General features: G+C 42.5%; 1 protein-coding gene across 1 annotated transcript in view; it reads right to left on the minus strand.

The window, feature by feature from the left end:
- Positions 1–5,333: 5,333 nt before the first annotated feature.
- The window catches only part of LOC119976003 (period circadian protein homolog 2-like), a 51,524-nt gene continuing 39,703 nt past the window's right edge, over positions 5,334–17,154 (minus strand). Inside the window, 3 exon segments of the mRNA XM_038816027.1 lie at positions 5,334–5,874; positions 8,639–8,789; positions 16,213–16,402. Coding sequence (XP_038671955.1) covers positions 5,662–5,874; positions 8,639–8,789; positions 16,213–16,402 — 554 coding nt within the window. The 3' untranslated portion in view covers positions 5,334–5,661.

Consider the following 17,154-nt stretch of genomic DNA (forward strand, 5'->3'; position numbering starts at 1 on the left):
AAAGTGCCACTCTTCACTTCCAACAACAATGCATCTCCTTAAGAGGTGCCGGCTAGCTTTAAGTGGTGCTAGCCACTCAGAAAATTGGCTCTCTGCTGTGCATTCAGACAATCATCAGTGAAGTTAGCACTAACTGGATGTTGAAATCATTGAAATGAGCAGGTAACACGGTAGCATTGGGGCAGCACGGTAGCATTGTGGATAGCACAATTGCTTCACAGCTCCAGGGTCCCAGGTTCGATTCCGGCTTGGGTCACTGTCTGTGCGGAGTCTGCACATCCTCCTCATGTGTGCGTGGGTTTCCTCCGGGTGCTCCGGTTTCCTCCCACAGTCCAACGATGTGCAGGTTAGGTTGATTGGCTATGATAAATTGCCCTTCGTGTCCAAAATTGTCCTTAGTGTTGGGTGGGGTTACTAGGTTATGGGGATAGGGTGGAGGTATTGACCTTGGGCAGGGTGCTCTTTCCATGAGCCGGTGCAGACTCGATGGGCCGAATGGCCTCCTTCTGTACTGTAAATTCTATAATATCTATATAACAAGTCGGCGCGCTGTTTGTATAACAATTAAAGGGCACAGGTTAATCTTGTATCGCAATCCCGATCCCGTTCTCAGGTGCTGTCAAAATTAGCCTCTTGGACTTGAGAGGTCAGAGCTGAACGTGCATCTGGGCATTATGCTGCTAATATCTTTGGATTACATCAGAAATTTCTTCACATAACAGTATATGGATTCTGCTTGCTGACTGGTTCTTTACTACCAGGAAAATAAATCTTCTTCGGCGATAAGAGGCCCAAGACCAAACATTTCCTTCTTTGGAAAAGCAACATACCGTTACCTTGCAGGGAACCTCTGGCAGTGGGGGCATCAGAGGTGAGGGGGGCACAGCTATTGTAATCAAAGGTTCAATGATTACCAAATAGTAGGCGAGACAGTGAACTCAAGTATGACTGAAGCCTGGGCTAGGTTTTGATGATTGATTGGGTCTTACCTGCAGTGGTAACTGGAAAGTGCCTGTTAAAGCAAAACATTTTCGCAAGACCCAGTTGTGAAAACTGTGCAACATTTCTGATTTGAAAGATCCTGAAGGTTGTAACTATATTCTGGATGTTTTCTTTCCTGTCCCATCTTTATGTTATCCACAATTGACTGGGTCAAGGTGCTCAACCACCAGAAGTATATGAAGGCTGGAGTGGATCACTGTGTGCATGTTTATAGGGTGGACCTTATAGCAGATACAGTATGACCAATGAGTCCTTTCTCTGCAATTGAGATCAGAAATAAACTGAAGCTAGAGCCAAGGAGATGTGCGATTACCAAAATGCAATTTGAATAATAAAGAAGACAGCACCATGGAGAAAAGCATTTTACAGTCTTTTCAATCTTTTTTTTATCTTGACAGATGAGAGAATAAAACAAGCTTTTATTTTGGTAAAGTTTGAACTTGAGCAGTATGCCAAATATTATTTTGAAATAATGAAGAGTTGCCACCATGGCTATTCATTGAAAAAAATACTGTCCAGCAGTCCATTTCATTTGTTAACTCGACAACAGCAAAGCAGAATTGCATTCACAACAGTCATTAGAGGCTTGCTTTGACAATTCTGGTTTAGCCATTCCAGTTGTTCACTTTTTTAAAAACAAAGGGAGCATGGTCAATCCACCTACCTTGCACACCTTTTGCCTTGTGGGGGTGAGACCCACGCAGACACGGGGAGAATGTGCAAATTCCGCACGGACAAATTGCACATTGAGAGTGACCCGGAGCTGGGATCGAACTTGGGTCCTGGGTGCCGTGAGGCAGCAATGCTAACCACTGCGCCACCGTGCCACCCCAGTTGTTCACCTTTCTTGTATTGTTTCCTTTGAAGCACCACCTCCATGGCACGACATCGAAAAATAACTTACAAAAGATGCATACACAACAGATAAATCACCACTTTCAATGTACTGGCCATGACCGATACTGCATTTTCAACCTTTTTTTAATCTTAATAGGTGAGAGGATAAAACAGGCTTTTATTTTGGTAAAGTTTGAACTTGAGGAGTATGCCAAATATTATTTTCAGCATTCCCCCTTTATTGAGAGTCAATGCTACATCGACTTTAACCCAGTTTCTGTGCAGATAAGAAAAAAGAACGGAGAGAACAAGGAGTGGTTATGATCACAGTATTTGGGAACAATTGTCCCATTTTAAGAGAACCGAATGCTGCAGAAGGAGAATGATGCTTTTCACTGTAGTTTTAGGCTCCAGTAGCATAGAACATGCAACAAAAAAGTGCTTAGGGCATTGATCACAGATGTTTGTTCAAACAACATTTTTCTTGGAGCCTTCCTAAAGCTTCGTCAAACAAAATAACTTTAATCTTCAGCCACTATCGACATACTGAACTATGAAATTTGGTAATCGAACAATATTGTGAACATTTTACTAATTGGCAAAGAAATAAAAGCAACTCAGGATAAAGAGGTTAGAATGACATGTCTAAGAAGGCAAGACCCATCTTGCTATTAGGAAATCATTGTGCAAGATCTGATGAAGCAGGCGGTATAGCTCGCAGTATACATTTTCTCCTTGCACTTGTGGACTTCCCAAATTATTGGGGCTGGATTCTCAGTTTCAGGGACTATGTCCTCACGCCATCTTGAAAAGTGTGGCCTTTACTGCCAGAAAAACTGGCGTCTAAAGGCCACATATTGACAACCCTGCAGGGGGCTAGTAGGGAGTTGTGAAGCTCACAGCTCTAGCTGCAGATACAGCCCCCTGCACTTCCGGGTCAGGGGCCACGCATGCGCACAGTGGCGGCCTCACCGTGCTTTGCGCGCTCAGACCGCGGAAATAAATTCAAAGAGATCATTGCTTTTTGGAGGGAATTCAAATCTGCTGTTTGAAAAGGGGAACAGAGCATCAATAACAAGTCTTATACCAGTGAGAATGTCGTGTGCTGAGCCATGCCTTTGAACAGGGGTTTCTGGTTTTACTTGGACTTTGTTATTGAATTGGAACAGTATTTATACAGATTACTGTAGCTGCGTGAGGGTCTTTGTGTTTGTAGTTGATAAAAGTTCTTGCTGTGAGTGTATACAAATGTTAACTAAATTCTTAGAATAAAGCTTGGTTTTTAGATTAAAAGCACCTAAGAAGTCAGTTGAATGATATCTGAAAGGCAGGTATTATTGTGTTCATCCCAGCCGAATTCAACAAACAGTTATAGGTCAGGTGAACTCCATAATATACTTTGGAGTTTTCTAAACACTGGCCCAGAACCAAATGTTCTCTAATATTAGAGGTACTGCATAATACGCTCTTTCATTATGTCTAGCACGCTTACCTCTCTCATCTATATATGGAGCCTATGAGGAAGGGGGAAAAAATATATACATTTCCACATTTTCTTTACTTTGACATATTCATGTTGAGTTTAGAACCAGAGCTGAGATAAGGTGCATTTGTTATGAAGCAAGCTATTTTTTTTAAACTGGTGAACTCTGCTTTGTCTAAGTCTTTGAAAACCACTCTGCAGGATCACATTCTTTCCCTCATGGCAGACTGTTACAGAAGGTGAAGTCACACGGGATCAGAGGTGAGCTGGCAAGCCAGGTACAGAAATGGCTCAGTCATAGAAGACAGAGGGTAGCAGTGGAAGGGTGCTTTTCTGAATGGAGGGCTTTGACTAGTGGTGTTCCGCAGGGATCACTGCTGGCACCTTTACTGTTTGTAATATATATATATATATATATATATATAAATGATTTGGAGGAAAATGTAACTGGTCTGGAGGAAAATGTAACTCGTCTGGTTAATACATTTGCGGACGATACAAAGGTTGGTGGAATTGCAGATAGTGATGAGGACTGTCCGGTGATACAGCAGGATATAGAACGATTGGAGTCTTGGGCTGAGAGATGGCAGATGGAGTTTAATCCGAACAAATGTGAGGTAATTCCTTTTTGGAAGGTCTACTGCAAGTGGGAAACATACAGTAAATGGCCTTAAGTGTATTGACAGGCAGGTCTGGGTGTACAGGTTTACAGGTCACCAAAAGTGCCAAAGCAGGTGGGAAGATAGTCAAGAAGACATATGGCATACTTGCCTTCATTAGCTGGGGCATCGAGTATAAAAATTGGCAAGTCTTGCTGCAGCTTAGATAAATAACCATAGATAGGCCACACTGGAATATATTGTTCAATTCTGGTCGCCACACTACCAGAAGGACATGGAGGCCTTGAAGAGTACAGAAGAGGTTTACCAGGACGTTGCGTGGTATGGAGGGCATTAGCTGCGAGGAGAGGTTGGATAAACTTGGTCTTTTCTCACTGGAGCGACCTGATAGAAGTCTACAAAATTATGAGGGGCATGGTCAGGGTGGATAGTCAGAGGCTTTTACAGGGTGGAAGAGTCAATTACTAGGGGACATAGGTTTAAGGTGCGATGAGCAAAGTTTAGAGGAGATGTGCGAGGAACGTTTCTATACACAGAGGGTAGTGGGTGCCTGGAACTCGCTGCCAGAGGTGGTGGAAGCCGGTACGATAGTGACGTTTAAGGGGCGTCTTGACAAATACGTGAATTGGATGGGAATAGAGGGATTGGACCCCGGAATTTTAGGTTTGACAGGCAGCATGGTTGGCGCAGGCTTGCAGAGCCGAAGGGCCTGTTCCTGTGATGTAATTTCCTTTGCTCCCACCTTCTGCATCACAAGTCCACCAATATTTGTCTGTGGGGCCACTGAAAATAATGGGCAAACCTTCTCAGGAGAGTAAAGGAGAAAGCAGCAAACTGGCCAAGAGTAGGAGCACAGCAGCCAATAGAAATACTGCAGAGCATAATTCACATGTTTGTGCTTTGGGTGTGTGACCAAGAGACACACTATAGTGAAACGTCTGGTTTTATTGGACACTAGCAATCCTATAGATCAAGTCCTACATCACACTGCCTCAAATACACAACTGTTACATGACTATACTTCTTTCACAATAGCTAGAACACAATATTTAGGAGGGAGTCTAATAAAGCAATGGATTGTTCCTTGTTCTGTGAGTTTTTAAAATGGGACAAATGATCTACAAGTTTCATTTTGGTTTACTTCAGCCTTTCTTGGGTCCACTGTTTATTTCTTTGGTTCAGAGTTGGTGTGTCTCTGTAATTATACTTCTCCAAATGCCTTCTGCTCTACATATTGTCTCATCTCAGTGTACCTTTACAACCAGTGGAACATTTAACTTTAGGCCCATCCAACTACAAAATTTATATAATTGGAAAGCATATTTTATAAAAGGGATTACAAAACTCCACAAGGATATTTATCTATGTGGGTGAAATTAATACATCAACAATTGACTGTCAAAATAGTTTTATGATTATAACAACAAAGAACTAGATACATTCAGTAACAGTAGTGTCTCATTTACAATAGACATAGATTTGTCAGTTACAATAATACAGACTTCATGAACATATAATGAAAACTGAAATTACATTCAGAAATAATTCAATTTGAAGTAACACGATTTATGTCATGAAATCCCTCAGTTTAAAAAAAGTTCCATAAACTTTTCTTCAGCTCATTTCAGGTGAGATGCAATTTCTTGAAACTCCCAAAAAGGAGTTTTGTGCATTCATACCTATTCAGCAGATGTCCTTTTGCGAAGTCTGAAACAAATTTCAGCTTGCAGAGTTTCCAAATGTGATTGTTGCTATTTCCAGACTATTAGTTGCTATTTCTGCATGTTTTTGCTCTTTGGTTGCAAAGTTCAAGGGCTGGTAGCCAACATCATGGCTCTGTTCCATCAATCCATTCAATTCTAGATTATGGATTTCGGCGTCAAATGTCGTCGAGTTGCTTTGTGACTCATTTTTCTCCCAGCAAACCAACTCCTAAATTAACAAGAGTTAGAAGCCAAATCAGATTGAAGCAATTCCATTTCTTAAAACCCCCGCTGCCAACCAAAATCATATTTTGGAATGAAAATTACAAGTAAATTCTTTTAAAGTCTTCTCCATTTCATTTTTTCCGGTCTTTTCACCTTTTAATTCTTCAGCGAGAACACGCTTGCTGAATTTAATAAACTGGAGATCTGCCAGTTTCTGACTAAACCCCAAATCAATTCCATAATCAGGAACCAAAAAAAATGTTCCTAGACACCAAGATCAGATTCAGTTCAATAACGAATCATTGGGCCTCTGTTGATATTTAACTTTGCCTGTTTTGAAAAGCTACAGACCTTATGGTTATTTGTCCCCATTAGATGTGTCGTGTTGGAACAAACCTCAACTAAATGGCAAATTGGCTCAACAGGAAAGTGCATTGAGTGCCTTTCCAACATTGCAGCAAAATGCCTGTCTGATCCACATGTGCTTCCATTTGATCAGCACTACTTTCCTTAATATGTAGAATAAACCTGCTCATCATTTCTTCTATTCCATTATTTGTCATTAACCAGTGCCATTGGTTAATCTAATTTCCATTTATCAAAACACAATTTCCACAGCTTGATTTCAATCAAGCAAATCCAATTTAAAAAAACAAATAAATTTAAGAGTACCTGATTTTTTTCCCAATTAATGGGCAATTTAGCCTGGCCAATCCACCTACCCGCACATCCTTTTGGGTTGTGGGCGTGAGACCCACACAGACACGGGGAGAATGTGCAAACTCCACATAGACAATGACCAGGGGCCGGGATCAAACGTGGGTCCTCGGCGCCTGAGGCAGTAGTGCTAACCATACTACCCTAGCAGATCCAATTCTGAATGTTTAAACAGAGGATTTTTTTTGTGCACAACGACAAGTGCATAACCCTAACTAATCAGATGAAAGTTTAATTATATGGCATTTTTGATTGCGTTCTCCACTAAGAGAAATGGAGTGACCACTCCAAATTGATCCATTTTATTTATTCATAGGGTATGGGGCTTCAGTTGCAAGGCCAGCATTAATTGCCCAGCCCTAATTTCCTTAGAGGTGATGAGCCACCTTCTCGAGCCATTGTTGTCCGTCTGGTGAAAGTAATCCCAAAGTACTGTTAAAGAGGGTGTGCCAAGATATTGGCTCAGTCATGATGAAGAATGATTCACAAGTAAAAACTCTAAAATTTCAATTTTTTCTTAAAAATAACACTTTCAAGGCCTTCCCTGATAGAAAACAAATTGGAATGTTGCAGAAATTTCACCAGGTCTACAGCATTGTTATGGGAAATGAAAAACTGAGATGACTACATTTTGTACAAAATAGGGTGTATTTTGCACACCACAAATTAAAACAGGTTGTGACATTTGGGCTTCAAATCTGAATTTTGACATTCCAGCTGAAGTTTTTACATTAAAGGTCAAATAATATCAGGCTGACGTTTTTACAGGATCAGACCAAATATCAAAATACTCTACCTATTTATAATTTGGTATGTTTTAGAACCAGAAAAATGTGTACGTAAAAAAGTGGAAAATGCCACAAATCCTTCAGATCAGGCCACATTTGTGCATCAAGAAACATATCAGGTTAATGATCCTCCATCACAGCAGAAGAGATTTAACCGCTTTTAAGCGAGTGCAAAACCAAGTAAATTGGGATAGAGAAAGGCATTAAATTAATAATAATAATAATAGTTTATTGTCACAAGTAGGCTTCAATGAAGTTACTGTGAAAAGCCCCTAGTCTCTATATTCCGGTGCCTGTTCAGGGAGGCTGGAATGGGAATTGAACCCGCGCTGCTGGTCTTGTTCTGCATTACAAGCCAGCTGTCTTAGCCCACTGTGCTCCATTTAAAGGTTGAGACAGACAGATATTTGGCCTTTCAGGAAATTAAAGGAAAGGAGGGGCGAGTGGTAAAATTAAGTTTTAAAAAAATGTGCTCATGGGATGAGGGCATCACAGGTTCGGCCAGCATTTATTGCATTTATTGAATTGAATGGCGTGCTCGGACATTTCAGAGGGCAGTTAAGAGTCAACCACATTACTGTGGATGGGGCTGGTTTAGCACAACTTGACTTGTAATGCAGAACAATGCCAGCAGTGCGGGTTCAATTCCTGTGCCGGCCTCCCCAAACAGACGCCGGATTGTGGCGACTAGGGGTTTTCACAGTAACTTCATTGAAACCTACTTGTGACAATAAGCGATCATTTTCATTATTATCTGGAGTCACATGTAGGCCAGGCCAAGTAAGGATAGCAGATTTCCTTCCCTAAATGATATTAGTGAAGCAGCTGGGTTCTTTATTTTTCACAATCGATAATGGTTTCTTGGTCACCATTAGATTTTTAATTCCAGAGTTCTTTATTTATTGAATTCAAATTTCAACATCGGCCATGGTGGGTTTCGAACCTGAGTCCCCAGAGCATTACCCCAGGTCTCTGGATTATTAGTCCAGTGACAATCCCACCAAATCATTGCCTCCCCTTGGAAACCCAAGATTATGCATGATTATACTGAATGGCGAGACATGCTTGATGGGCCATGTGGTCTACTCCTGCTTATTCCTATGTTCTTAAATGGGGTAGAGAGTGGGATGACATCTTTAATTTCTTCCAGTTCTGAAAGGTTAGTGAGCTGAAACATTAGTTCTATTTCTCTCGCTCTCTCTCTCTCTTTCTCCACAGATCATACTTCCCATAACTGAAGGAAATTTGAAAACAAATACTTACTGTGATATCGATGGTCTTTGGTAGCATATTTGTCTTAAACCAGGGAAAGACTTCAGAAAGCTCTTTCTTTTGGTCCTCTGTAAATTTGGGTTGGTTTCTCTGCATCATTTTCAGCTTCTCTCTGTCCTCCTTTAGAACTGTTTCAATGTCCCTAAATTGTAACAATTATGATCAGCATGCTGATTGCACAGCTCTTGAAGATAAAATTGCATCACAAAACGCTAAAAGCAAAACTGTCAGTGATAATTATGCTTAACATACAAATCATAACAGTGAGTTCTCCCAGTGAGCCAGAGAAGACACAGCCAGAGTGAGACAGCAAAGAGTGAGTTTGGGAATTTGAAGCTAGGTGGGAATTCGAAGGTGGCTGGGGAGGAGGTGTTTTTTAACCCTGGTAAGTGACTGGTAAGGTGTTTTTCTTTTCATTGTCTAATTTAATTTATCTTTGCTTTCATTTTTTGGAATTGTAGTTGTACAAGTTAACCTCAGGTTTTAGACATGGCAGGAGATCCCAGACCCGTGTCATGCTCCTCGTGTGCGATGTGGGAGCTCAGGGACACGTCCACTGTCCCTGTCTCCTTCACGTGCAAGAAGTGTGTCCAGTTGCAGCTCCTGTTAGACCACTTGACGGCTCTGGAGCTGCGGATGGACTCACTTTGGAGCATCCGCGATGCTGAGGATGTCGTGGATAGCACGTTTAGCAAGTTGGTCACACCGCAGGTGAAAGTTGCTGAGGGAGATAGAAAATGGGTAACCAAAAGACAGAGCAAGAGTAGGAAGGCAGTGTAGGTGTCCCCTGCGGTCACCTCCCTGCACAACTCTGCTGCGCAGCAGGGCAGGAAGAAGAATGGCAGGGCTATAGAGATAGTGGACTCAATCGTAAGGGGAATAGACAGGCGGTTCTGCGGACGCAATCGAAACTCAAGGATGGTATGTTGCCTCCCTGGTGCAAGGGTCAAAGGTGTCTCGGAGCAGCTGCAGGACATTCTGGGGGGGGGGGGGGGGGGGGGGGGGAGGAGGGTGAACAGCCAGCTCTCGTGGTGGACATAGGCACCAACTATATAGGTAAAAAACAGGACGAGGTCCTACAAGCTGAATTCAGGAAGGAGTTAAACTAAAAAGTAGGACCTCAAAGGTAGTAATCTCAGGATAGCTACCAGTGCCACGAGCTAGTCAGAGTAGGAATGGCAGGATAGATAGGATGAATGCGTGGCTCGAGAGATGGTGCATGAGGGAGGGAATCAAATTCCTGGGGCATTGGAACCGGTTCTGGGGGAGGTGGGACCAGTACAAACTGGACGGTCTGCACCTGGGCAGGACTGGAACCAATGTCCTGGGGTGGGCGGGGGGGGGGGGGGGGGGGGGGGGGGTGTTTTCCAGAGCTGTTGGGGAGGGTTTAAACTAATGTGGCGGGGGATGGGAACCGATGCAGGAAGTCGGAAGGTAGTAAAACAGGGACAGAAACAAAAGGCAGTAAGGGGGAAAGTGTAAGGCAGAGAAGCCATAGTCAAAAATCAAAAAGGGTGGCAGTACAAGGTACAGTAATTAGGAGAGCTCAGTGAATAGGCCCAGTAATACTCAAAGGAATAAAACGGGAAGTAAAACATAAATGGTAAGCGATGCAGCAGGTCGTTACATGAAGATATGGGTTCAACGACAAGGAAAATTAGGAGAAAAGTTACGAGGAAATATAACTTAGGAGAGGTTACTGATCGAGGTGTTAAGATCCCAAACAGAGGTATAAAAGCCAGCATAAGTGTACTTTTCCTGAATACTCGTAGTATTCGGAATAAGGTAAATTAGTTGATGGTGCAAATCATCGTGAATGACTATGATTTAGTGGCCATTACTGAAACATGGTTAAATGATGGTCACGACTGGGAGTCGTATCAAACTATTCAGAAGGACATAGTGGATGGTAAGGGAGGTGGTGCAGCTCTGTTATTTGAGGATGACATCCGGACAATAGTAAGGGATGACATCGGTGCTATGGAGGATAAGGTTGAATCCATTTGGGTGGAAATCAGAAATAATAAGGCGAAAAAGTCACTGATAGGAGTAGTCGATAGACCATCAAATAGTAACATTATGGTGGGACAGGCAATAAACAAAGAAATAACTGATGCATGTAGAAATGGTACGGCAGTTATCATGGGGGATTTTAATCTACATTGTAGATCGGTTCCAGTCCTGCCCAGGTGCAGACCGTCCAGTCTGTACTGGTCCCACCTCCCACAGAACCGGTTCCAATGACCCAGGGATTTGAATCCCTCCCTCTTGCACCATCTCTCAAGCCACACATTCATCCTTTCTATCCTGACATTCCTACTCTGAATAGCTCGTGGCACTGGTAGAAATCCTGAGATTACTATCTTTGAGGTCCTACTTTTTAGTTTAACTCCTAACTCCCTGAATTCAGATTGGTTTAACCAGGTCGGTCAAGGCAGCCTTGAGGAGGAGTTTATAGAATGTATCCGTGATAGTTTCCTAGAACAGTATGTAATGGAACCTACGAGGGAACAAGCGGTCCTAGATCTGGTCCTGTGTAATGAGGCAGGATTGATTAATGATCTCATAGTTAGGGATCCTCTCGGAAGGAGCGATCACAAAATGGTGGAATTTAAAATACAGGTGGAGGGGGTTTTGTGCTTAAACAAAGGAGATTACAATGGGATGAGAGAAGAACTAGCTAAGATAGACTGGGAGCAAAGATTTTATGATGAAACAGTTGAGGAACAGTGGAGAACCTTACAAGCAATTTTTCACAGTGCTCAGCAAAGGTTTATACCAACAAAAAGGAAGGACGGTAGACAGAGGGAAAATCGACCGTGAATATCTAAGGACATAAGGGAGAGTATTAAATTGAAGGAAAAAGCATACTAAGTGGCAAAGATTAGTGGAAGACTAGAGGACTGGGAAATCTTTAGGGGGCAACAGAAAGCTACTAAAAAAGCTATAAAGAAGAGTAAGATAGATTATGAGATAAACTTGCTCAGAATATAAAAACAAATAGTAAAAGTTTCGACAAATATATAAAACAAAAAAGAGTGGCTAAGGTAAATATTGGTCCTTTAGAGGATGAGAAGGGAGATTTAATAATGGGAGATGAGGAAATGGCTGAGGAATTGAACAGGTTTTTTGGGTTGGTCTTCACAGTGGAAGACACAAATAACATGCCAGCGACTGATAGAAATGAGACTATGACAGGTGAGGACCTTGAGATGATTGTTATCACTAAGGAGGTAGTGATGGGCAAGCTAATGGGGCTAAAGGTAGACAAGTCTCCTGGCCCTGATGGAATGCATCCCAGAGTGCTAAAAGAGATGGCTAGGGAAATTGTAAATACACTAGTGATAATTCACCTAAATTCACTAGACTCTGGGGTGGTCACGGCGGATTGGAAATTAGCAAACGTGAAACCACTGCTTAAAAAAGGTCGGCAGAAAGTGGGTAATTATAGGCCAGTGAGCTTAACTTCGCTAGTAGGGAAGATGCTGGAATCTATTATCAAGGAAGAAATAGCGAGGCATCTGGATGGAAATTGTCCCATTGGGCAGACGCAGCATGGGTTCATAAAGGGCAGGTTATGCCGAAATAATTTAGTGGAATTTTTTGAGGACATTACCAGTGCGGTAGATAACGGAGAGCCAATGGATGTGGTATATCTGGATTTCCAGAAAGCTTTGACAAGGTGCCACACGAAAGATTTCGGCATAAGATAAAGATGCATGGCATTAAGGGTATTAATAGGGTTTCTCTGGTCGGCAATCAGTACTAGTGGTGTCCCTCAGGGATTAGTGTTGGGCCCACAATTGTTCACAATTTACACAGGTGATTTGGAGTTGGGGACCAAGGGCAATTTGTCCAAGTTTGCAGATGACACGAAGATGAGTGGTAAAGCAAAGAGTGCTGAGGATACCGGAAGTCTGCAGAGGGATTTGGATAGGTTAAGTGAATGGGCTAGGGTCTGGCAGATGGAATACAATGTTGACAAATGTGAGGTTACCAATTTTGGTAGGAATAACAGCAAAAGGGATTATTAATTAAATGGAAAAATATTAAAACATTCTGCTGTGCAGAGAGACCTGGGTGTGCTAGTGCATGAGTCGCAAAAAGTTGATTTATAGGTGCAACAGGTGATTAAGAAGGCAAATGGAATTTTGTCCTTCATTGCTAGAAGGATGGAGTTTAAGACTAGGGAGGTTATGCTGCAATTGCATAAGGTGTTAGTGAGGCCACACCTGGAGTATTGTGTTCAGTTTTGGTCTCCTTACCTGAGAAAGGACGTACTGGCGCTGGAGGACGTGCAGAGGAGATTCACTAGGTTAATCCCAGAGCTGAAGGGGTTGGATTACGAGGAGAGGTTGAGTAGACTGGGACTGTACTCGTTGGAATTTAGAAGGATGAGGGGAGATTGTATAGAAACATATAAAATTATGTAGGAAATAGATAGGGTAGATGTGGGCAGGTTGTTTCCACTGGCGGGTGAAAGCAGAACTAGGGGGCATAGCCTCAAAATAAGGGGAAGTAGATTTAGGACTGAGTTTAGGAGGAACTTCTTCACCCAAAGGGTTGTGAATCTATGGAATTCCTTTCCCAGAGGCTCCTTCATTAAATGTTTTTAAGATAAAGATAGATAGTTTTTTTGAAGAATAAAGGGATTAAGGGTTATGGTGTTCGGGCCGGAAAGTGGAGCTGAGTCCACAAAAGATCAGCCATGATCTCAATGAATGGCGGAGCAGGCTCGAGGGGCAGATGGCCCACTCCTGCTCCTAGTTTTTCTGTCTCTGAACAAGGTGACCATTACAAAATAATATGTCAACAGGGGGAAAATAAACAATACACTTCAGCACTACCACTTGCCACACCGATAATGACCAACTCCTTCGGCGGGAGGAACCCATGCAGGCGTGCCTGTCCCATACCGGTTAGAACCTACTGCCTCCACTGAAAATGAAAATCGGATGTAAAATATGTATGCTGGCTAAAGGGGGCGGCCACAAATGTTGTTATGAAGATGCTTACCTGTAAATATTCATGTTAAATTTTTGTGTTTTCTTTTTTTTTCTCTCTAATAATTTGTAATTTGTCATATATAAAATATGAAAACTCAATAAAAAACATTTATAAAAAAAAAGAAAATGAAAATCGCTTATTGTCACAAGTAGGCTTCAAATTACGTTACTGTGAAAAGCCCCTAGTCGCCACATTCCGGCGCCTGTTTGGGGAGGCTGTTACTGGAATTGAACCGTGCTGCTTGCCTGCCTTGGTCTGCTTTCAAAGCCAGCGATTTAGCCCTGTGCTAAACACCCAGCTGTGTGTGATACCTTGTCCCAGGCAGAGGGAAACGTGTCAGTAAATGTAGTGCAGTACATTTGGGTACGTGCCTGCAATGGTTGAAAAGCTGACAGTGTATGCAAGCTGCATCCAGGTCTGAGGTTTGCAGCAGTGTGCGAGAGTGAGGCGAAGTTATGAGCATTATGTATGAGTTGTGATTGATAGAGATCATTGGTAGGTCAGTTATGGGGCTGTGGTGCATTGAGCAGTGTTTAGACTAACTATGCAGTCAGTTAGATGTGGCATTTGAAAATAGATTCACTGCCCTTGATCACTTCTACGAGGTCACTGAGCTTTTTCCAGTGCTGCGTTCAGTCCTCAAGGCTCAAGACTACAGGCAAAGGCTGGAGTTTCCTGGTTATCTGTGGATAGACAATGTGTGGGATTTTCCTATCCCATAGTCTTACAGCCAACACTTGCCACGTTGTATTATTATTGTTTCCTACACCAAAATCATTTAAAACTTCCATCACTTTCCCCATCCACAATGCACCTACCTTTTAAGCACAGTGAGTGGCTGTACCCTATAATTGTTTTAAATTAGCAGGCAGCACAAACTTGGCATGTTGCTAGCATTGGCAGCATTAGGCATAGGGAAATCTCGCAACATGATCTCAGAGCCAGTTTTTGGGTCTGCTCAATTTCACAGCCATTATCTTATAAATTTTCTACAACGTCATCCTACCATCAGGGACATTATAATTAGACTATCTGCACAATTTTACAACTCAAAATATAAAATCCATCATACCACTTTTATGCATCTGCAGTGAAGTTACTGAAATGTTAGAAATATAAAAGTGGGGAATAAGTCCCAGCTGCTTATCACATAACTAAAACATTCAGCAACTGATAAAACCCTAAAATCTGTTGGACTACTGCCTCAAGGTTGTAATATACACTCGGCACTTTAAAAAAAAGTATGAAAGTAACTATATTCTTCCCCCAGTGTCTGCGTGAGTCTCACCCACACAACCCAAAAGGATGTGCAGGGTAGGTGAATTAGTTTAGTTCACTTGGCTGGGCGGCTGGTTTGTGATGCAGAGCAAGGCCAGCAGTGTGGGTTGAATTCCCATACCGACTGAGGCTATTTTCAATCTCGCCCCTCACTTGAGGTTTGGTAATCCTCAGGTTAAATCACCACCAGACTGCTCGCCCTCTCAAAAGGGGAAAGCAGCTTTTGGTCACCTGATTTTACCTTACACACACTATATTAGCCCTTCCATCTCTAGTGAGAAAATGCACTGTTCAAACAAAATATTCACTTTTTACAGGGTATAAGAAGGAGGCAGGAATTATTCACTAAGATTATTGGGCAATTGCATGTTAACAAATAGTTGACAACATAAAAGGTTATAAAAAGGGAAATATTTATTTATCCATGCAATTTCTTTTTTTTATTTTTCCAATTAAGGGGCAATTTTAGCATGGTCAATTCATCTACCCTGCACATCTTTGAGCTGTGGGGGTGGGTCCTCAGCACTGTGAGGCAGCAGTGCTAACCACTGCACCACCGTGCCGCTCCAACCCACGACATCCCTTCTAACAAAGTTATGCTTCAAAACTACTAGCCAGAGGCAGGTCATTAGCAAATAAATAGATTCTCTTCTAATTTATCATCATTAATTAAGTCTGGCACAGAACCCTCCATTGTTGTATATCGGGGTCAATTGGGTAGACTTCTAGCTAATAATAATATAATCTTTATTATTGTTACAAGTAGGCTTACATAAACTCCGCAATGAAGTTACTGTGGAAAGCCCCTATTCACCACACTCCGGCACCTGTTCAGGTACACAGAGGGAGAATTCAGAATGTCCAATTCATCTAACAGCACGTGTTTTGGGACTTGTGGAAGGAAACCGGAGCACCCAGGGGAAACCCACGCAGACACAGGGAGAACGTGCAGACTCCGCACAGACAGTGACCCATGGGGGAATTGAAGCTGGGACCCTGGCGCTGTGAAGCAACAGTGCTAACCACTGTGCTACCGTGCCGATCACAGCAAGGAATTTAGATAGAAAATGTCAGTTACAAAGCTGTGTTCAAATGGAATTAAAATCACAAGATGCAGTGATACTGACAACATGATGGGTAATGTAAGGGTTAAGTGAAAATTAAGCAAAATAAGCATCTCCATAACATTTTCAGCACAATTGCAGTTTGTGCCAAGCACACTGTTGAAAAGTGAGCTTCAACCACTCCACAAAATCTCCTTATGGATTGTCTGCACTCACCTTGATGGAAGTTGGTAGGTCATCATGATTCTCTCATCTGTATTTGCCATTGATAACCAGACTGGGTCCTTCAGTACACAGTTGGTGAAGTGATCAATCTTCTTGGCTTTTCTTAGTTTTGACTTGTGGTCATTTTCTGAAGAGTCAATGCTTCCAAAATACTTGCTGGTGTTGCTTAGGTGGCTGCTTCCTAATAATGATTTAAAAACGGAGGAAAACGGTTAGAGGTGAGACATGGAACTATTAAAAGGGTTACTATTGATCAGGCTTGCTCCTTCCACAGGAATAGGCAATCTGCCGAAATGGAGTTTATTCTATTTCATCCAATAAAGACAAGTTCCATAAAACTTCAATACCAAAGCAAAATACTGTGGAGGCTGGGAGTCTAATTGAAAACAGAAAACGTTGGAACTATCAAGCGTGTCAGCCAACATCAGTGGAAAGTAGAACCTTCATCAAAACTGGGAAAAATTAGAAATGTAAGGCGCGATCGAATGGCCTCATCAAGCCTGACGGCGCATCAAGGCTGTTAAATCCCGCGAGAGGCCTCTCGTGAAACTTGGGAAGCTCGGAATGCCTCGCAAGTTGGGTCTCGTGAGATGTTGTGATCTGGATCTCGCCCTACTGGGCGCAAACCAGATTTACATATTTAAGGGGCAGCAGGGTAGCATGGTGGTTAGCATAAATGCTTCACAGCTCCAGCGTCCCAGGTTCGATTCCCGGCTGGGTCACTGTCTGTGTGGAGTCTGCATGTCCTCCCCCTGTGTGCGTGGGTTTCCTCCGGGTGCTCCGGTTTCCTCCCACAGTCCAAAGATGTGCGGGTTAGGTGGATTGGCCATGCTAAATTGCCCGTAGTGTCCTAAAAAAAGTAAGGTTAGTAAGGTTAATGGGTGGGGTTGTTGGGTTACGGGTATAGGGTGGATATGTGGGTTTGAGTAGGGT

The sequence above is a fragment of the Scyliorhinus canicula genome, chromosome 13 (assembly GCF_902713615.1).
Source record: "Scyliorhinus canicula chromosome 13, sScyCan1.1, whole genome shotgun sequence".
Taxonomy (NCBI): domain Eukaryota; kingdom Metazoa; phylum Chordata; class Chondrichthyes; order Carcharhiniformes; family Scyliorhinidae; genus Scyliorhinus; species Scyliorhinus canicula.